Source organism: Polypterus senegalus, chromosome 3 (genome assembly GCF_016835505.1).
Source record: "Polypterus senegalus isolate Bchr_013 chromosome 3, ASM1683550v1, whole genome shotgun sequence".
Lineage (NCBI taxonomy): Eukaryota > Metazoa > Chordata > Cladistia > Polypteriformes > Polypteridae > Polypterus > Polypterus senegalus.
In genome coordinates, this window is record NC_053156.1 from 183,858,063 (window position 1) to 183,881,976 (window position 23,914).

Below are 23,914 nucleotides of genomic sequence, written 5' to 3' on the forward strand. Positions count from 1 at the left end.
CGTGCAAAGCCACGCATATGTACGACTACATAAAAACGCTATAAAATATTCACACCACCGCTCTAAGTTATAAACTAATAGTAAGAAAATAAATATACTGTAATATCCCTTCCCAAAGGGGCAAGTGGTAGTAAATTATCAAATAAAAGAACTAATCAATGGTTTTTATTCACTTTCCTTCTTACTTCAACAAGCTGACAACCACAACGTAGTCAGGACAAAGAAAAACACGCACCACTAAAAACCCTACACCTATACAAGAAAATAAATATACAATTTTCTAAAAACGATATGGACTCTCTGCTCTAAGTTGTAAGATCACGGCCCAGCCATATCTAAAAGCAATTTTCACCCCAAGTTATAAGGTCATGACAAGCGTCTTTATCTTTCCTACACAGCCATAACTGAAATATTCACCCCCTCAAACCAGACTAAGTTGTAAGATCACGACACAGCCTTAACTAAAAACGGTTTTCACTCTCCCCTCTAAGTTATAAACTAATAGTAAGAAAATAAATATACAATTTTCTAAAATCGTTATAAGCTGCATTACAATGAAAAGCAAGAAAATACATGGCCACTCCTAATGCCTGCGCGCCTCTTTGTAAATTTCACCGGTTCAAAAAGACTCGTTTTTCAATTACGTAGCTCCCCCTTCGGAATGCGCCAAATATGATCGATCACGGCCTGTCTCTCCCCACAGGGAGTCGCCGCCTTTCATGTTATCAATTAACAAAAGTCTTAATCTAATTTAATTAAATGTGTTCCATTTTTTTTTATATCATAAAGTAAAATATTTATTCTCACCCCGAATCAAAGCGATTAAGAATATATACTGTACACTCCTTCTGATTTTTACTAAAATTCTTAACACGCTTTTCAGCACTGTCTCTGCGAACACCCCACTAAAATTAAATATACAATTTTCTAAAAACGATAGGGACTCTCTGCTCTAAGTTATAAGTTAACGACACGCGTCTTTATTTGACAAGCACTTATCTTTCCTGCACAACCATAACTAAAATGATGTTCACCCCAGCCACCTCAAACCAAACTAAGATCACGGCACAGCCATAACTAAAAGAGATTTTCACTCCCCCTCTAAGTTATAAGTTCACAACAAGAGTCTTAATCTTTCTTGCACAGCCATAAATAAAATGCTATTCACCCCCAGCCCCCTCAAACTAAGTTATAACTAAAAACTATTTTCACTTTCCCTCTAAGTTATAAGTTCACCACAAGCGTCTTTATTTGATTAGCACTAGATTCAAAACTAATATTAAATATACAGTACACTTATCCTGCATGTAAAGCCATGCATATGTGTGACTTTCTAAAAAATATTCACTCCTAAAGTTCTAAGTTATAAACTCACCATACACGGCCTCTTTTTATAAACTTTAAGAAATTAGATACAGTATATACACGTCTTGCCGTTATACTGTAGCTATGTGTAACCTTCTGAAAATATTCACAGACCCGCGCTAAGATATAAACTCACGACACACGACCTCATTTTTAAACACTTTTCATGCTTTTTAGTCATGCATAGTTCTGCGTAGCTGTAACTGTCTCAAAAATTTAAAAGACATAAAAACGACTTAAAAGACAAAAAGACTTAAAAACTCTATAAAGTGAAATATTCACTTACTCGCAAGTGTGCCTCCTTTTATAAATCCGGGGAAATAAACTTTCTTTCACAGAACATGGATACCTCTGGTATTAAACTTCAGTTGATCAATAGCGAGAACCACGAAGCACCCTGCCATGCAACCACATTTGGCCACCAATTTTAAATGGGGAACAAACTTTCTTTCACAGAACATGGATACCTCTGGTGTTAAACTTCAGTTGATCAATAGCAAGAACCACAAAGCCCCCTGCAAGGCTAACACATTTGACCGCCAATTTTAAACGCTTGGGAAACAAACTTTAGTGTTAAAATATTTATTTTAACAATTCATGCTTTTTATTTAATGAAATCGGAAAATCATACGATTATTAAATCAACCCTACATCATTCAAAGGGGTTTGAGAATATAAGATGCCTTTTAAAATTCATAAGACCCTGCTCTTTGTTAACTCGTTAATCGGCTAAATGTCAAAGCCTTAATTTTTAAATACCTATTGTCTAAGAACAATATTATTAGATGAACTACTTCCTACTAACGATTCTGTCTTATATACCAAAATGCACAATGAACTTTAAAAGCTCGCGAGAAAAGTTATTAAAAACCTCCACGTTGAGCACAGCGGTTTCTCGCTGTCTATGGTACTTGGTAAAAAGTTATTTATATGCCGAGTACAAACACAGCTCTTTCCGATACTGTATTTCAGCCGCGTTAATCGTGTAAATGTCAAAATTGATCTAGTTTCATATGGTTTGCATGTATACCCATTTATATCAACTTTAAAATACACGTGGCTACCTAAGAAACGATCTCTCGGTAAAACATAACGTTTACATGATTTAAGCCCTTTCCAATTGATATCATTCATATTCAACTTGACCCTATAATGCTGAAGTCACAAAAAATCACTAGAGGCATAAAGCGAAATGTTAAAACAAAAAATGTACAGAACGTGTGCACCCCAACTGTAAAGCCACGCCTTTTCTACATTACCGTGGCGTGTGACGGCTTTTGACAACCCCATGCTGCAGTGCACTATACAGTTAATGGCATGCTTACTGTCTCTCTGTTGGTGTGGTCAGGCTTTAGGGAAATGCCCGCCTCATTGTTAGTAAATAACAATTTAACCCTAAATGCATTGTCATTTAGATTCAAGCTATTATCACTCCATCCTTTTGCTGGATTGTATGTTATTGGTCACATTTTGGTGCCTAAGCTTTAACACTTTATTTACTTTTAACCTTTCTTTAACATAGCATTTTCTGTCTCTAAGAAGATATGTCTTAAATGTTATGTTTAAAGTACACTATATTTTTGGTGGTAATTGTCATCTTATCCTAATAATATCTCTAATTAGCACAATTCTGGCAAACCACCGAATAGATCTGAGAGAATGCCATATTCAGGTCAACAAGGTATTACAAAGTATTACAAATTATGGCCACTACAGATGTAGTAACACTTTCAAATGCTACAGGATCCTGGTTGTAATTTTTGCCATGCATTAAGGGAAGCCCACATTAAAAAAGTGTGGAATGTTAAAGGGATTAAACGAAAATTTGCAAAATGGCCCAGATTAAAATATGCATAAAATAACAATTTACCAATACAGCGGCCATTCTGCATTGATAACATTTAGCCAAAAAACAAATGATGGATTTATAAAATGTATCAGAGTCTCTCTTAAATCTTGTTGACTGTAAATATGTCAGTTTGTGCACTTTTACCATGTTGAGGAAAGTGAATTTTTTGAAGTCTAACCATGGGGGAAAGAAGGTAGCAGTACTGCCCTATTTGTATAATGTTTACATGTTCTCTCTCTAGCCACATGGGCTTTCTGCTGGTTTTTCACAAAAACATGTAAATCTGGTTAATTACGAGCTCTAAATTGGCCCTGTTTCCTGCAATGCCAGGAGCCCTAAATATAGTAGGTGGCATGCCAGACCTTATGCCTGACGCTGGCCTTGAATTAATCATGTTCACAAATGAACGTATGTACTTAAAAGGTTGGGTCCTCCACATGTTGGTTATGTTTATGCAATGTAAGTCTGATTTAGAATAGTTTTCCCCAAAACTGCAGGAACAGGTTCTGATACCACATCCTGAAAATGTATGGATGGTTGTGGCTTATTCAAATGATCCTGATAAAGAAAACCCAAGCCACTGTTTATTAATACTGTTTTCATATTACACCCAGATTCAGTCTGAGCAAGCCTAAAATTTCCTTTCCCGGATTAATCAATCCGAGCTAAATGCGTACAACCTTGGTGTAAAGAAAATTTGATGCTAATCAGATGTTTTTGCCTTCTGCATTATGTAGCATGCCAAAAGTACCTGGGGAATCAGAAGTTCTAGTGTATCATGTAAAGTCAGGGAAAAATATAGAAAGCCCTGTCCCAAAGCTTTGTCACTGTGGGCCTCCACTAAACTATCTGCATTTACTGGAAATTTTGCTCTTCAAGCAGTCTGAGTTTTGTCAGGAGGAAGTTGGTGAGACACCCAGGATAAACAAATGAAAGCCATTGTACTTACCGTTTGATTATCGGCATACAGCTTAAGGTGATAGCCACTGACCCCTTCAAAACAGTGAACCCACTTTTTCGTTCGGAGCACTGTCCACCCACGTCTACCATTTTGAATGTCAGCTCTTTAAAGGTAAACTTGTTTTCTACGATCCCCGTTGTCATGTCTCAGGACTGGAGAATGTCTTCAATGGTTGGGGATATAGTCAACCGCAGAAATGCGATCAAGGTCATTAAGATAGTAAGCCGTGTTATCCTCCAAGTGGCATTCATTGGAGCAACAGAAGCACTCTTGGAAACCTGGGTCAACCCCAGAGCCTCTTCATGAACCCCTTTGCTCTCAGCAGGACCAGTCAGTGCAAACAGCATCATAGGCTCTGTCAGGGTTGTGAATCTCAAATTTGAGGGTTGCCAGGGCTCTTATGATTCTTGTCAGGGAGTCAAGGGCTTGTACTCCTTGCAGGCCTCCAAGTTAAAGCCACCATTGTGGATTATCTTCATATGCTTCACTATAGTGCTTTTTCCTGAATTGCTGGTGCCAAGGAGAAGAAGCTTGATCTCACGGCATTGCCGCTGACTCTCAGAGCGCAGGTGTCGGTCGATTCTGCGAGAACGCCGAGCGGCCTCCTTTTCCTCCGAGCTTTGACAACATCCCATGTTCATCCTGAGAGAGAGTTAGAGAAAGTATGCGTGAAGGAGGATGATGAAGCAGGGACACGTTTATCTCTGCTGTAAGTGAGTAGACAGCCTTAATGACAGGTGCTGCTTCCCAGTCATATACAATGCATTGCTGCTGATGTCCTGTTCCTGACATACACACAACGGCCTTCCAACTTGCTCCTAGTACAAGGTTGCCAGACTGCAGAGCGGTCAGTTAGTGCTTCTTCTTTCGGCCAATATCATAGCATTTTCACATCCACCAAGCAAACTGTAGCCCATTCCTGTTAATGGAACGATTTGCCTCTCCTCTGCTGTTCCACTGGAAACAGAAAATCCCTTCTCCCTCCACCTCTGCATGGTTACTTCATGTCCTCTGTTCCAAATGTAAGGTGCACACTCTTATCCAGCCGGTTTCTGCTTGCCTGCATGAGAGGGAAGTGGCCGTTAACACGGCAATCTGGTTGGTGTGGAGAGGTGAGAGACACTTGATGGAGGCAACTCGCATGCATAACAACAGAGCAGGAAAATAATCTGTAAATCTTAAAAAACATTGCTGGCGCCTTTTAGATAGATTTGTGCATGACATAAATAAATAATTAAAAGCCACACCACACGGCAGCTAGGCCTAGAAATACGACACTTGAATAACGGAAGTTCAGCGATGTTTTTCTTTTATACATATATTGAGTGCATTTCTTTTCAGAACCTAATGAAGCTAATTTCACAAATAGTCAATGAGTACAGTAACATACCCATCCCAGTCTGTTTATCAGATTAAAAGATTAACGCTCTGGCACTACACCTCACGAGATATGGCACCTCTATGTGTAGTTTACAATCCTACAGTTGTACAATTTAGAACTGGGTACTATGTAGACCAGCGGTGGAAAAGATACTCGGCAGAATGTTTGGTAAAATGATGTTACTGTCAAGTAGTACAGTTACTCCTGCTCAATGCAATTCTGACGGCAATTTTGTCAAAGACAATATTTTTCTCACCCTTGCAAATCACATTCATAACTGTACTACTTGACAGTAACATCATTTTACCAAACATTCTGCCGAGTATCTTTTCCACCGCTGGTCTACATAGTACCCAGTTCACCATTCATATTCTGTGAATATTTTCAGAAGGTTACACATAGCTACAGTATAACGGCAAGACGTGTATATACTGTATCTAATTTCTTAAAGTTTATAAAAAGAGGCCGTGTATGGTGAGTTTATAACTTAGAACTTTAGGAGTGAATATTTTTTAGAAAGTCACACATATGCATGGCTTTACATGCAGGATAAGTGTACTGTATATTTAATATTAGTTTTGAATCTAGTGCTAATCAAATAAAGACGCTTGTGGTGAACTTATAACTTAGAGGGAAAGTGAAAATAGTTTTTAGTTATAACTTAGTTTGAGGGGGCTGGGGGTAAATAGCATTTTAGTTATGGCTGTGCAGGAAAGATAAAGACTCTTGTTGTGAACTTATAACTTAGAGGGTGAGTGAAAATCACTTTTGGTTATGGCTGTGCCGTGATCTTAGTTTGGTTTGAGGTGGCTGGGGTGAACATCATTTTAGTTATGGCTGTGCAGGAAAGATAAGTGCTTGTCAAATAAAGACGCGTGTTGTTAACTTATAACTTAGAGCAGAGAGTCCCTATCGTTTTTAGAAAATGGTATATTTAATTTTAGTGGGGTGTTCGCAGAGACAGTGCTGAAAAGCGTGTTAAGAATTTTAGTAAAAATCAGAAGGAGTGTATATATTCTTAATCGATTTAATTCGGGGTGAGAATAAATATTTTACTTTATGATATAAAAAAAATAGAACACGTTTAATTAAATTAGATTAAGACTTTTGTTAATTGATAACATGAAAGGCGCCGACTCCCTGTGGGGAGAGACAGGCCGTGATCGATCATATTTGGCATTCGATTCGAGGTAATGTAATTGAAAAACGAGTCTTTTTGAACCGGTGAAATTTACAAAGAGGCGCGCAGGCATTAGGAGTGGCCATGTATATTCTTGCTTTTCATTCTAATGCAGCTTATAACGTTTTTAGAAAATTGTATAATTATTTTCTTACTATTAGTTTATAACTTAGAGGGGAGAGTGAAAATCGCTTTTAGTTATGGCTGTGCCGTGATCTTAGTTTGGTTTGAGGTGGCTGGGGGTGAACATCATTTTAGTTATGGCTGTGCAGGAAAGATAAGTGCTTATCAAATAAAGACACTTGTCGTGAACTTATAACTTAGAGGGGGGAGTGAAAATCGTTTTTAGTTATGGCTGTGTCGTGATCATACAACTTAGTCTGGTTTGAGGAGTTGAATATTTCAGTTATGGCTGTGTAGGAAAGATAATGACGCTTGTCGTGAACTTATAACTTAGAGGGGGGTGAAAATCGCTTTTAGATATGGCTGTGCCGTGATCTTACAACTTAGAGCAGAGAGTCCATATCGTTTTTAGAAAATTGTATATTTATTTTCTTGTATGGGGGTAGGGTTTTTAGTGGTGCGTGTTTTTCTTTGTCCTGACTATGTTGTGGTTGTCAGCTTGTTGAAGTAAGAAGGAAAGTGAATAAAAACCATTGATTATTTCTTTTATTTGATAATTTACTACCACTTGCCTCTCTGGGAAGGGATATTACAGTATATTTATTTTCTTACTATTAGTTTATAACTTAGAGCGGTTGTGTGAATATTTTATAGCGTTTTTATGTAGTCGTACATATGCGCTTTGCACGCAGGATAAGTGTATATTTAATTTTATAATATCAGTTTTGAATCTAGTGCTTATAAAATGTGGCCGTGAGTTTATATCTTAGCGCGGGTCTGTGAATATTTTCAGAAAGTTTACACATAGCTATGATGGTAAGAAATGTGTGTACTGTATTTAATTAATTAATATTAATTTTGAATCTAATGTTTATAAAATGAGGTCGTGAGTTTATAAGCGCGGGGGGTGTGAATATTTTCAGAAAGTTACACATAGGCATAGCTATGACTGCAAGATAAGTGTATATTTAATTTCACAATATTTATTTTAAACCTAATGTTTATAAAATAAACCCACGTGTCCTAAGTTTATAGCTTATAAATACATTTTCATACTTTTATAGTTTTATATTTACATAAATTATATTTTCATATATTTATATTTTCATATTTTCATAAATCATATTTTTATATATTCATATTTTCATATTTCATATTTTCATATTTCATAAATCATATTTTGGGACGGGGCCTAATGTCATCCATCATATTTGGGGCGGGGCTTAAAGTCATCAATCAAATTCACACCTCTTTTGCTGTCTATATGTACTACTGACATAGTGTTGGAGAAACTCGAAAGCTCAAGTTCACAAAGTTGCATAGTACCCGAAAAGGCCGTGAAAAGGCGAGTCGTAGCCCACTGTCCGAGTGCCATATGAAAGCTTATTAGGGTACAGAGAAAAAAAAGGCACACGGTGGGGAAAAAAAGCATGAAATGTGAACTTTAATCTCAAAATTTCCACTTTAATCACATAGTTTATCTTTAAAATGTTTAATTTACTAGTTTCTCAAATACCATCGTAACTTATGTAGCACGTTAAATGCCTTGTTTTGTATGTGTTGTTCTATGTGTGTGAATAACTACGTGCTTCCGCTCTTTCTTTTCCTCTGACAGGACACAGAATCCATTACATTCGTAATATTACAGCTTTCTGAATAATTAAAATACTGAGATGTATACTTGATATCTTTTTCATGATGATAGGAGTTAAAGCATGTTATTAAACATTGGAACATGGTGGCGCAGTGATTGTTCATTCCTCACGCAAAATGCTTGCAGCACTATGTGCGACCTTTGATAAAATAATTTATTGCAGCAGTACTGTCTTTTTCTTTTTTTTTTTTTTTTAATTTTATTACAATCCATACAAAGCAATCAAGTTTTTACAAAAAGAAAAATTAAGTTAAGAACAGATCGATCCCCACCCCTTAAAGAGAGAGCAAGCTAAACGGCTTGTAAACATACCTAAATTAATAAATTCTTTGTGCTTTATGAACTTATTTTAAAATATTACTGATTAGATCCTGCCATGTTTTGAAAAAAGTCTGTACCGATCCTCTGAGTATTTGATTTTTTCCAACTTCAAATAATATAACACATCGGTTTCCCACTGACTTAAGAGGAGAGTTTGGATTCTTCCATTTTATCAGAATAAGTCTGCGTGCCAAAAGTGTAGTGAGTGCAATCACAATTTGTTTGTCTTTCTCCACTTTAAACCCATCTGGAAGAACACCAAACACAGCTGTTAATGGGTTAGGAGGGATTGTGAGTCCAAGGCTATCTGAAAGGTAATTAAAAATTTTTGTCCAGAATGATGTTAATTTGGTGCAGGCCCAGAACATGTGACCTAGTGAGGCTGGGGCTTGGTTGCAATGTTCGCAGTTTGGATCATGCCCTGGAAACATTTTGGAGAGTTTTAGTCGAGACAGATGTGCTCGATATAGAATTTTAAGTTGTATAATTGTATGCTTTGTGCATATGAAGCTCGAGTGAATTCTCTGCATTGCTACTTTCCACTCTTTTTCTGATACATTAATTGAGAGATCTTTTTCCCAGTGTCCTCTTGGATCTTTGAAAGGGAGGGATTGTAAAATGATTTTATATATTGTAGAGATGGAGTCTAAGTCCTTGAAATTGAGCAATATTTTTTCTAGCATGGATGAGGGTGCAAGATGAGGAAAATTTGGAAAGTTTTGTTTAACAAAGTTTCTGATTTGAAGATAGTGAAAGAAATGTGTAGCTGGAATGTTAAATTTGGAATGTAATTGTTCATAGGATGCAAATACGTCTATACAAAGATCTCTAAGCAAGTTAATTCCAAATTTTTTCCAGATATTAAAAACTGCATATGTTTGTGAAGGTTGTAAGAGGTGGTTCTCTTGCAGAGGTGCCACAGATAGAAGCTTCTCCATCTTAAAATGCTTTCTACATTGGTTCCAGATTCTAAGTGAGTTGAGCACAATTGGGTTATTTGTATATTGCCGATAGCATGTGTTTATTGGAGCACAGAGCAAGGAGTACAAAGAAGTACTGCAGGGTTTTACTTCTATTGCGGTTCAAGCCTGTGTATGTTCTTCTATTTGTGTCCAGGTTCTTATCGCCTATTATTTGTTGCCCAGTAATAAAACTGGAAGTTAGGTAGAGCCATGCCGCCTTCTGCCTTTTGTCTTTCTAAGGTCGCTCTTTTGATGCGTGGATGTTTTGAATTCCAAATAAATGAGGTTATTGTTGAATCTAATTGCCTAAAGAATGATTTATTAATGTATATTGGGATGTTTTGAAATAAAAAAGGAGTTTAGGAAGAATATTCATCTTAACAGTGTTAATTCTTCCAGCTAGTGTGAGATGAAGGGTTGACCATCTATGCAAGTCTTGTTTAATTTTTTCCATGCAGACGGTGAAATTTTGTTGATATAGAGCTTTATGTTTACAGTGGGATGCAAAAGTTTGGGCAACCTTGTTAATAGTCATTATTTTCCTGTATAAATCGTTGGTTGTTACGATAAAAAATGTCAGTTAAATATATCATATAGGAGACACACACAGTGATATTTGAGAAATGAAATGAAGTTTATTGGATTTACAGAAAGTGTGCAATAATTGTTCAAACAAAATCAGGCAGGTGCATAAATTTGGGCACCGTTGTCATTTTATTGATTCCAAAACTTTTAGAACTAATTATTGGAACTCAAATTGGCTTGGTAAGCTCAGTGACCCCTGACCTACATACACAGGTGAATCCTATAATGAGAAAGAGTATTTAAGGGGGTCAATTGTAAGTTTCCCTCCTCCTTTAATTTTCTCTGATGAGTAGCAACATGGGGGTCACAAAACAACTCTCAAATGACCTGAAGACAAAGATTGTTCACCATCATGGTTTAGGGGAAGGATACAGAAAGCTGTCCCAGAGATTTAAGCTGTCTGTTTCCACAGTTAGGAACATATTAAGGAAATGGAAGACCACAGGCTCGGTTTAAGTTAAGGCTCGAAGTGGCAGACCAAGAAAGATTTCAGATAGACAGAAGCGACGAATGGTGAGAACAGTCAGAGTCAACCCACAGACCAGCACCAAAGACCTACTACATCATCTTGCAGCAGATGGAGTCACTGTGCATCGTTCAACCATTCAGTGCACTTTACACAAGGAGTTGCTGTATGCGAGAGTGATGCAGAGGAAGCCTTTTCTCCGCCCACAGCACAAACAGAGCCGCTTGAGGTATGCTCAAGCACATTTGGACAAGCCAGCTTCATTTTGGAATAAGGTGCTGTGTACTGATGAAACTAAAATTGAGTTATTTGGGCATAACAAGGGGCGTTATGCATGGAGGAAAAAGAACACAGCATTCCAAGAAAAACACCTGCTACCTACAGTAAAATATGGTGGTGGTTCCATCATGCTGTGGGGCTGTGTGCCCAATGCAGGGACTGGGAATCTTGTCAAAGTTGAGGGACGCATGGATTCCACTCAGTATCAGCAGATTCTGGAGACCAATGTCCAGGAATCAGTGACAAAGCTTTAGCTGCGCCAGGGCTGGATCTTTCAACAAGACAACGACCCGAAACACTGCTCAAAATCCTCTAAGGCATTCATGCAGAGGAACAAGTACAACATTCTGGAATGGCCATCTCAGTCCCCAGACATAAATATAATTGAAAATCTGTGGTGTGAGTTAAAGAGAGCTGTCCATGCTCGGAAGCCATCAAACCTAAATGAACTAGAGATGTTTTGTAAAGAGAAATGGTCCAAAATACCTTCAACCACAATCCAGACTCTCATTGGAACCTACAGGAAGCGTTTAGAGGCTGTAATTTCTACAAAAGGTGGATCTACTAAATATTGATTTCATTTCTTTTTTGTGGTGCCCAAATTTATGCACCTGCCTGATTTTGTTTGAACAATTATTGCACACTTTCTGTAAATCCAATAAACTTCATTTCACTTCTCAAATATCACTGTCTGTGTCTCATATATGATATATTTAACTGACATGTTTTATCGTAACAACCAACGATTTATACAGGAAAATAATGACTATTAACAAGGTTGCCCAAACTTTTGCATCCCACTGTACTTGTAATGTGTACCCCGAGGTATTTAAACTGTTCTGCAATGATAAAAGGTAGGGTATCTAATCTAATATTATATGCTTGAGAGTTCACTGGAAAGAGTACACTTTTATTCAGATTAATTCTGAGACCAGAGATCTTTTGAAATTGTTGAGTGCTGCTAAGACTGCAGGCACAGAATTTTCTTGGTCTGATATATACAGTACCATGTCATCTGCATATAATTAGACTAGCAGAATACCCGCGCTTTGCAGCGGAGAAGTAGTGTGTTAAAGAAGGTATGAAAAAGAAAAGGAAAAAATTTAAAAATAACGTAACATGATTGTTAATGTAATTGTTTTGTCATTGATATGAGTGTTGTTCTCATATTTATATATATATATATATATATCTATATATATATCTATATATATATCTATATATATATCTATATATATCTATATATATATATAGCAAAATACCAGCTTGGCAGCGGAGAAGTAGTGTGTTAAAGAAGGAAAGAGAAACAAAAGGAAACATTTTGAAAATAACGTAACATGATTGTCAATTTAATTGTTTTGTCACTGTTATGAGTGTTGCTGTGATATATATATATATATATATATATATATATATATATATATATATATATATATATATATATAGTAAAATACCAGCGCCATAGCGATGTCATGTGTTAAAGAAGTTATGAAAAATAAAAGGAAACATTTTAAAAATAATGTAACACGATTGTCAAATTGTTTTGTGTATTTGGCAGCAGCGTCACGAAGTTGTTTTCGTCTAGCTGCATCAGAAAATGTACCACGCCGTCTGACACGCCTCCTTTTTACTGTTTTCTCACAGCTTGGATTGCTGCTGTCATAATGGGTTTGAGTCTACATATATATGTATATATATATATATATGTATGTATGTATGTATGTATATATATATATATATATATATATATATATATATACACATACATATCTTCATAGCTATATACATATATACATATCTATATATATATATATATATATACAGTACATATAGACATATATATACATACCTATCTACATGATATATACACACATACATACATACACACACACAAATTATATATGTGTGTGTATATATATATATATATATACACAAACATACACACAGGTATATATATATGTGTATATATATGTATGTGTCTATATGTGTGTGTGTATAGCTTTGGTCACTGAGCGCAAGGGAAAAATAATAAAATATAGTCTATAAGTTATTAAACAGTAAAACATTAACGTTTTAAGAAGTACAGGTAGATTGAGCACTACTGGAGTGGTTGCGGGTAAACTACATTTTAAAGACTGTGTAACACAACAGGTAAGTAGTACTAAGAGCAGCTAAAATGTATATGGATCATCTCTCGGTAGTAGATCCCTTTTGAAAGGCGCTACACGACGGGTATGGTATAGAAATTACATTTTCTATGTGAACGTTCAAATTTCTGCCTCTGGTAATGTGCCTTACCGGCATTACCAGCAATTAAAGAAAATTAGTTTTGTGTCCTCTGCAGTGTTAAGAGAGAAAGGCTTTGGTTTGGGATAAAAGGTGTAAAGAAAGGAAAGTTTCCTTTTTCTTTTATACTGTATAGTATAGAGAGATGTGTTCGCTGATGTTATGATCGCCTTTTGGGGACAGTCGCGGTGGGTCTTGTGTAGACTGGTGAGACGTCCCTGGCATTAATCGGCTGTGATGGCACTGTCAGTCCTCCACTCGTGTGCGTGTCTTCATAATCCGAGCTGACAACCTCATAATCGTATACGTTGAAAAGAAAGTGCGAATCACCTTAATATTAGTTTGCCGCGGTGTAGAAAAGGAGTCCCATGTTTGCACTTGTCTGGTCTATAGCTCATGGGGAGTATTATGTATTGAAGTGAATTCCACTTTGATATATATATTCTGGAAAATAATCGGTTTATTCTTCTGAACTCTACATATTATAAAAAACTGCGCCAAACATGCATTAATCAACAAGAACATAAAACAAGAGAAACAAAACCTATTGGAATTATTCATGAAACAAACAGCGCCATCTACTGGCATGAACTAATACTAGGCAATATATCACATTCCTCCCCCCTAGATAACATAATCCTTTAGATAAGCTGGCTGGCGAGTTATTCTTTTAGGATGCTCAAGTTCAACATCTGACAGGCCCTCATTTGGGGTAACTTCAGTGGGCTCCTGAATCTGATCAGGTGTCATGGAATTATCATCATCTGATTGTTGGGGCGTAGCTGGCTGTGTGTTATTGCACTCCTCATGATTTTCCAAGTGGCTCTCAGTCTCTTGAGGCATTGAGTTAATTACTCGCCCTCTATGTTGGTCGATGTGTCTCATAAATATTCGGCCATCATCTGTCTTAACCTTGTAAGATACTGACCCCATAGCTCTCACTACCATTGCTGGCATCCACCGAGGCCCTGTTGCATAATTTCTTGCAAACACACTATCCCCTGCTTTAAACTGCCGTGTTGGACTGTGTGTAACTTTACAAAACTGCGACTCCTTCTTTCTTTGCAAATCTGACACTAGATCTGGGTGGAGACGATCTAAGCATGTTTTAAGTTTCCTGTTCATCAATAGTTCTGCTGGACTATATCCTGTAGTCACCACACATAGCTTCTGGCAAGTGCTTTCATATTTACCATACCAGGATGACCTTCATGTAGAGCAGCGAGCACTAAAGTTTGTGCCTTCTGTGGAATTATTACTCTGTTTCCCCAAAGAAGACATCCCCTGTATGAAGACAGCTCATGCTGACGCCTTTCAAATGGCTTGAAGTCCTCCCCTAATTTTTCTTTCGGCCACCCCTTCCACACCCAGTTCAGTACACGGGCTAACACTGGATCCGCTGTCGTCATGCATGCAATATCAGATGCCTGCAAAGGGGGTCTGGAGATAGATTCTAGCATAAGAACTTCCGATACTGGAGGAATTTCAAATTCTGGGGTCCTGAGGGGTAAACGGCTTAATGCATCCGCATTATTAATTTTTTCCTGGGCATACTGAAGTTCATAGTCATATGCATTTAACAGTAATGACCACCTGAGCATGCGAGGTGAAATTATTTGTGGTGTAAGCCCATTTCCCTTAAACAGCCCCAATAATGGTTTGTGGTCTGTGATGATTGTAAAACTCCTACCATATAGGTAATCATGAAATTTTTTAACTCCTGCAATGATACCCAGTGCTTCTTTATCAATTTGTGAATAATTTCTTTCTGTATTGGTCATAGTCCTCGAGTAATATGCAATTGGAGCTTCATGACCACCACTTACTGTGTGGCTCAGAACAGCTCCTACTCCATAGGGGGAAGCATCACAGGTGAAATTAAGTGGTTTCTCCAAGTCATAATGCACTAAAATACTGTCTGATGATAGCAACTTTTTTACTTCATTGAAAGCTGTCTCATGGGTGTCGGACCATTTCCAAACGGTATTTTTATCCAACAGTCTGTGAAGTGGCTCTGCCACAGTGGCCTTATCTTTTAGAAATGAATGATAAAAGTTTAGCAGTCCCAGAAATGCTTGCAGCTCCTGTTTATTACTTGGTGTTGGAGCCTCATGGATCGCTTTAACTTTTGTGGTAGTTGGATGAATTCCTTCAGCATCAACTCTGAACCCTAGGAACTCTACACTTGGTACACCAAATACACATTTGTCTTTTTTTAGCCTCAAGCCTACATCTGCAAATCGTTGTAGTACTAAACACAGCTTTTCAGCTAAGGCTTGCACAGTCTCTGCTCCAATTAAAATATCATCAAAATAAGGAACCACTCCCAGAAAGCGTGAAAGGATGTCATCCATCAATTTCTGAAAAATCCCTGGAGCAGTACAAACCCCATACTGCAGGCGAGTAACTCTGAATGCACCTTTGTGAGTAATTATGGTCTGTGCATCAGCAGCTGCATCATCCACTGGCAATTGTTGATATGCTTGTGCCAGGTCTAGTTTTGCAAAAACTCTTCCTTTTGCTAATGTAGTAAGTATCTGATTGATGGATGGAATCTGGTATGGGTGCTCCTGTAATGCCTTATTAATTGTGGATTTGTAGTCAGCACATATTCGAACCTCACCATTTGGTTTTAATACAGGAACAATAGGAGTGGCCCAAATGGGATGAGTTACTGAAACTAGTGCACCCTGCTTCACTAGACGGTCGAGCTCTATTTCTATTTTGGGGCGGAGAGCAAAAGCAACAGGTCTTGGTTTTAAACGTATGGGTGCTACATTGGGGTCCAACTGAAAAACAACTGGTGCACCCTTAAATTTGCCCAAACCCTCTTCAAACACACAACTAAAATCGTTCAGGACTGACTGTATTGGGTCTGGGGCAAGGCTGTGTATTCCTGTTAACTGAATACCTAAGGGATTAAACCACTCTCCACCAAGTAGACTGGCCTTTTGTCCCTTAACAATAATAAGGCGTAAATAACCCCTGTCCTTCCTATAATGTACCTTTACTGAGCAGGCACCCAACACGGTAACATTTTGTTTGTTATAATCCACAAGTTGAATATCACAGGGTACAATAGGAGGAGCATTCCTTGGCCATAATGTGTGGTAGGTCTCCTCTGAGATTAAGGAATACTCACATACTGAGTCCACTTCCATCCTGCATGGCACTCCTTGTAATGTGACAAGAGTATATGTCTTATGTCTGGTTGTACAATCTCCCACACTGTTGATGATTTTTGCAGAATAGACACTTGTATCACATCCATCTTCAAAACTCTCTGCAGCTGCACTGCCTCTTTGTTCTACTTTGTGAGATGAACTTGCACTTGCTGGCTTGCCTTTCACTGGATAAGCCCCCTGGCGACATACTCTCTGTAGATGCCCACGACGCTTACATTTATGACACACAGCTTCTCTGAAACGACAAACGTCACGTCTGTGATTCCCCCCACAACTATTACAATTTCCTTGAGTGGAGTCCAAAATGTCTGAGTGTAAGAAATAAGACTTTGCTTTTGAGTTTTTATTTTGCAACTGATGGGTGTCTGATGTGCACAATTTAATAAATGATTCCTGTATTTCTTTTGAATTAACTGATGCAGCCTCATATGCAAGTGCTTCTTCCTGAGCTAAGGCAAAGGTTAAATTTAATTTTCTGAAGAGCCTCATCTCTGACCCCGCATACAAGTCTGTCTCTCAGCAAGGAATCCAAACTGTTACCAAAATTGCAGTTTTCAGACAGCCTTCGAAGTTCTGCAATGTAAGCTGCAATACTTTCATCTGGTTTTTGGTTCCTCCTATTAAAATGAAAATGCTGAACTGTTTCTGAGGGGGTGGGTGCAAAATGATTTTTTAACAATGTTACAATTTCCTGATACGACCTGTCACTGGGTTTAGCAGGGGAGATGAGCGACCTAACAATTTCAAACGTTTTACCTCCAATCACACTCAGCATCACTGCTCGCTTCTGAGCAGCGTCTGTTACTTTGTTAGCTTCTAGAAAAAAGTTCAGTCTCTCTGCATACAAATTCCATGAGGCCGGATTTGAAATGTCAAACTCCTCAACGTGGCCTAATAATGCCATTCATATATTTTATTTATTTTTCCGAATTTAAGTTATGATTCTTTTTGCAGTAAGTAGCACGCCGGATTACTCACTGAGATCCCATCCTGGTCGCCACTATTATGTATTGAAGTGAATTCCACTTTGATATATGTATCCTGGAAAATAATCGGTTTATTCTTCTGAACTCTACATATTATAAAAAACTGCGCCAAACATGCATTACTCAACAAGAACATAAAACAAGAGAAACATAAACCTATTGGAATTATTCATGAAACAAACAGCACCATCTACTGGCATGAACTAATACTAGGCAATATATCACAGGGAGGATGAAAAAAATTAAAAGTGCTCACTTTGACTTAAGGCAGAAGTGCAGTCAGCATCTCAAAGGCCGGCACAGCTATGCGCGAGCGCCGGCTGCTCGACTTTCGCTGGGCAGGAGACCCCAGTTTTTGCAGACACGTTCACGATATCAAAAGTCTCAGCGCTCTTTGGAGGTCATTTATATATATATATATATATATATATATATATATATATATATATATATATATATATACCTAGCAAAATACCTGCCTACGGAGAAGTAGTGTGTTAAAGAAGTGATGAAAAAGAAAAGGAAACATTTTAATAATAACGTAACATGATTGACATTGTCATGAGTGTTGCTGTGATAAATATGCCTGCCTAAATAAGTCACCCTCACTTCGCCGTTACTTTTTTACCGTTCATTTAATCATGGCTAGTGGCGGAAAAATTATAAAATGGAAGGAGGATTGCACTGAGTATGGCTTTACCAAAACAATTATTGATGGCGAATCGATTATTCATAAAGCTTGAATTGGTGATCTGTTTTTCTGTGTTAACCTTATAATTTTTCATACTACTTCTCAAACCAAGGTGGTGCAAGGGTAAAATGAATAGGGATGCGCTGATCCAAGTAATCGCTGTACCAGGAAATCGTGCATTGACAAAAGTTCCCCTTTGCTTGTAATGCAAAGTGTGATTAAATGCATTATTTTTTAACGCGTTATGGAGCACATGCATCGAAGCTTCTCAGCTGTGCTTGTGGTAAGAAAAGGAAAGATTTTAAAAATAACGTAACACGATTGTCAATGTAACCTTTTGTAAGTAGTGCCTGGAGGATTCAGTGTAGAGAAACTCTAGAGACAGCATGTGTATTAACTTGTGGATTTTTCTGTGCGTATTTGGTGGCAGTGTGACAAAGTTGTTTCGAAAGACGGCATTAGCCGCGGAGCTCAGCTCAGAGCGATATTAGGTAAATGGAAGGGGAGATGATGATGTGACTCCCCCACCTGCCTTAACTGTCAATCCCCCACAAACACAGTCTCTCGTAATTTGCATAAGCACACCCCTTCACCTGCAATTTTAACTTAGTTACAAAGTGATCAAAACTCTCGTTTATATCCTGCGTCCTCTCATTAAACTTGTATCCCGCATTACCCGTGGGCATCAGAAACGCCAGCGGCAGCCTGTCTATGAACTTAATTTAAAGTTTAGGTTTTCACCTTGCTTTCTTTCCGAAGTAGCAGCACTCATGAATATGGTAGTATATATCACTCGCTCGCTTCTTATTGTTTCGCTGCCTTCTCAATTATATAATGCATGTTTTCTTCAGCGCTTTTTGGAGGTCTTCCTGGTTTTCTATGCATTGCGTTGACAGTCAGTTCACGTGATTACGTGGGAGGCGTGATGATGTAACAAAACTCCGCCCCCATGGCTTTCAAGCTCAACTCCATTATAGTAAATGGAGAAAAATACCTTCCGGTTATGACCATTACGCGTAGAATTTTGATTTATTGTTAGGACACCAGCCTTCTAAGGAAGTATAGTCGGCTCTGTCCTCTCTTGCACAGAGCATCAGTATTGGCAGTCCAGTCCAATTTATCATCCAGCTTCACTCCCATGTATTTATAGGTCTGCACTGTCTGCACACAGTCACCTCTGATGATCACGAGGTCCATGAGGGACTTGGGCCTGGGCCTCCTAAAATCCACCACCAGCTCCTTGGTTTTGCTGGTGTTCAGTTGTAGGTGGTTTGAGTTGCACCACAAAGTCCTTGATTAGGTTCCTATACTCCTCCTCCTGCCCACTCCTGATGCAGTCCACGATAGCAGTGTCGTCAGTGAACTTTTGCACATGGCAGGACTTTGAGTTTTATTGGAAGTCTGATGTATATATGCTGAACAGGACCGGAGAAAGCACAGTCCCTGCGGCGCTCCTGTGCTGCTGACCACAATGTCAGACCTGCAGTTCCCGAGACACACATACTGAGGACTGTCTGTAAAAGAGTTCGCAATCCATGCCACTAGGTGTGAATCTACTCTCATCTCTGTCAACTTGTCCCTAAGGAGCAGAGGTTGGATGGTGTTGAAGGCGCTAGAGAAGTTCAGAAACATAATTCTTACTGCACCACTGCCTCTGTCCAAGTGGGAGAGGGATCTGTGCAGCATGTAGATGATGGCATACTCCACTTCCTCCTTCTCCTTGTATGCGAACTGCAGGGGTTCGATGGCATGGCGGACCTGTGGCCTCAAGTGGTGAAGCAGCAGCTGCTCCATGGTCTTTATCACATGTGACGTCATGGCGACAGGCCTGAAGTCATTCAGCTCACCAGGACATGATACCTTTGGGATTGGGGTGATGCATGATGTTTTCCAAAGCTTTCGGACTCTCTTCTGTTCCAGACTCAGGTTGAAGATGTGCTGTAGAGGAGTCCCCAGCTCCAATGCACAGGCCTTCAATAGTCATGGCGATACTCCATCTGGACCTACTGCTTTGCTGGCACAGCTCTCTGCTACCTGGTTGACTATATTTCTGATTAAAACGTGACATTATTAATATTGTTAAAATTTTCATCCTTTCAATTTGGAATAGTATCTCAGTGTTTATTGAAGAGCTTTATGGTGTTTGCATTCATATTGTTAACATTTTGATTATTCAATGATTAAAAATGTTTTCTTTGCAGATGGTGGGACGACTACATGTGGAGCTGTTCAGGGTGAGTGAAAATATGCAAGAAAGGTTGGCTGGAGGAGAAACTTCTGAAAATACTGATGAGAATGTAACTCCACAAAAAACATTAGTATGTGTGGTGAGTATTCTGGTTTACAAACGATTACATTCAGAACTTTAAATTATTATAAACTAATATTAACTTGACATTGTCTAAATGCCCCAGCTCCAAAAACCTTTTCTATGAAAACTGTTTTATCTCTTGTCACATTCCATGTTTGGAACAAATCAGATGTGTAATTCTTTATATGGAAGAATCATCTTTCATAAAATGTAAACAGAGAGAATAGTTAGTGCCTAAAAGTAGTTTAGTTGATCTGTTTGGTTCATTTGATAAATTATAGATAGGCCTACTAAAAGTTGTAATTGTATTACAGGCATTTTTTTGCATCTGTGAGACTCAGTTAAACTGGATAATATACTGGATACTGACAGATATTTGTATCCTATAGTGGTTAACATTTCCTTTGACTATTTAAAAAGTATTTACGGTGCTTTAAAGTGGGAGTTATTTCATTGAACTATTCACCATAGCATAGTATAGATAGATAGATAGATAGACAGATACTTTATTAATCCCCAAGGGGAAATTTACATACTCCAGCAGCAGCATACTAATAAAAACAATATTAACTAAATAGTGATAAAAATGCAGTGCAAGTTAAAAAATGCAGGGTGCAGAGTACGAGGCAGGTATAACAGTCTATAATCTTGTATAGTATTAATGTTTACCCCCCGGGTGAAATTGAAGAGTTACATTGTGTGGGGGATGAACGATGTCCTCAGTCTGTCAGTGGAGCAGGAAAGTGACAGCAGTCTGTCACTGAAGCTGCTCCTCTGTCTGGAGATGATACAGTGGACTATCCATGATTGACAGAAGCCTTTTCAACGCCCGTTGTTCTGACACAGATGTCAAACTGTCCAACTCCGTGCTTACAATAGAGCCTGCCTTCCTCACCAGTTTGTCCAGGCGTGAGGCATCCCTCTTCTTTATGCTGCCTCCCCAGCACACCACCGCTTGGAAGAGGGAGCTTTCCACAACCGTCTGATAGAACATCTGCAACATCTTATTGCAGAAATTGAAGGACACCAGCCTTCAAAGGAAGTATAGTCGGCTCTGTCCTCTCTTTCACAGAGCATCAGTATAGGAAGTCCAGTCCAATTTATCATCCAGCTGCACTTCCAGGTATTTATAGGTCTGCAGTGTCTGCACACAGTCACCTCTGATGATCACGGGGACCATGAGGGGCCAGGGCCTCCTAAAATCCACCACATGCTCCTTGGTTTTGGTGGTGTTCAGTTGTAGGTGGTTTGAGTTGCGCAAAGTCCTTGATTAGGTTCCTATACTCCTCCTGATGCCCACTCCTGATGCAGCCCACGATAGCAGTGTCGTCAGCGAACTTTTGCACATGGCAGGACTCCGAGTTGTATGGAAGTCCGATGTACAGTGCATCCGGAAAGTATTCACAGTGCATCACTTTTTCCTCATTTTAGGTTACAGCCTTATTCCAAAATGGATTAAATTCATTTTTTTCCTCAGAATTCTACACACAACACCCCCTAATGACAACATGAAAAAAGTTTACTTCAGGTTTTTGCAAATTTATTAAAAATAAAAAAACTGAGAAATCACATGTACATACAGTGCATCCGGACAGTATTCATAGCACATCACTTTTTCCATATTTTGTATGTGTATGCCTTCATTCTTCCAGAAAAAAATTTGAAACATTGCGTGGGTCTTGGGTAAGCATAAGAAACTCCTGTCTACAGTATTGCAATAGTAAAAGAATGCTTTGAGTGAAGTGATACAAGTTATGCTTGACAGAAAACGAAAAGATAAATGACAGAAAAAATAAGTCAAATACATTGTTCAGATTCCAGTGAAGCAAGATGAACTGAAATAATTGCTGAAGATTTACTTAAGCAAATGAATTATGCTAGTAAAAAAGAAAATCAACGAACATCACAGAGAAAGTGCAATTTATTGTCTTTGTTAAATTTTATGATAAAAAACAGGCAGCGTTTTGTAAGGAAATCTTACGTCTGAAAACTTTTCATGGCCACACAAGAGGGGAAGAATTTTATAAAGCAATAATGCTGATACTGAGAGAGAGAGAGAGAGAGATTTACTTTGAAACTTGCGGTGTCAATAGCTATTGGAAGAGCACCATCCATTACAAGAAAAGAGAAGAGATTGGTGAAATGCTTGAAAGATCATCACCCAGACCTGATATCCTGTCACTGCATAATCCACAAGATAGTTTTGTATGCCAGTCTAGGAGAACCATACTCTGAAGTTAAGACAGCAGTTATGAAAGTTTTCAATTTCAATTATTTGGAAGCATAGCATTATTTTGCTTATTACTGGCAGACTTAGTGCAACATTTGGTGATTTACTTGTTCACATTAATTTTAGGTGGTTCAGCAAATGCAGGGTATTGGAAAGTTTTTTTGGTCACTCAGAAAGAACTGCTAACTTTGTCTGTCTTAACAATACAATGCAAGAGCTGAAAATTTGTAGATTTCATGCAGCACGAAAATATAAAGGAAGTTGTTGCTTTTTTGTCTGAATATAACATCCCATCTCAATGTCCTCAAGCTTCAGACTATTAACACCACAATATGTAACCTCATGTCAGCAGTACATTCTATATACTGTATCATATTTAAATACTGGTGAGGTCAGGTTGGGGAAACTGCATCCACCACACGATAAAACAGCTGATGATCCTGGTTGGCAAACCCCAAGGCAGATGCACGGTCCAGTCCTACCTTCTGGAAATGACCATCTATATGCTGCAGCCAGGTGTTATGTGGGTGTCCCCTTAGCCTGGTCCAGCTGCTTAGATCCCCTACAGTGAGGATCCTCTGAGCCGGATCACCCTCAGAGAATCTCGTCACATGGCCGTAGTGCGGTAACTGACTCTCCCTCACAATGCAGGTTATGTGCCTCATTCGGGACTCCATGATTAACTGCTTGTTCGACACAAAAGTCAAACCAGCAGTACCCAAGAATTCTCAGAAGAGAGATAGTGTTAAAGGAGTCCAGTCTTCGTCTTAGGTCACTGGATACCGTCCATGTCTCACAACCATATAGCAAAACAGGAAACACCAGGGGCCTGATGTATAAACAGTGCGTACACACTAAAATGTTGTGTAAGCCTGCTTCCACTTTCAAATCGCAATGTATAAAACCTAAACTTGGTGTAAACCAATGCACATTTCCACGGTAGCTCATACCCTGGCTTACGCAAGTTGTGCCTTTGTTTTTGCTGACTGGTGGCACCCAGCATCAAAGCAGTGCTACTGTTCTGGTGTTTTTTCCCTTTCTTTTTTAGATTCACATCCCTGAAGCGGCTTTATAAATATTCTGAAATTAAAAACATATT

At 38.5% G+C, this 23,914-nt stretch overlaps 1 protein-coding gene across 1 annotated transcript in view; it reads left to right on the top strand.

Annotated features, from left to right (window-relative positions):
* Nucleotides 1-23,914, top strand: part of LOC120526634 (kinesin-like protein KIF13B) — a 655,733-nt gene that overhangs the window by 326,142 nt on the left and 305,677 nt on the right. Inside the window, exon 18 of the mRNA XM_039749796.1 lies at nt 20,476-20,601. Coding sequence (XP_039605730.1) covers nt 20,476-20,601 — 126 coding nt within the window. The remainder of the gene's footprint in view (nt 1-20,475; nt 20,602-23,914) is intronic.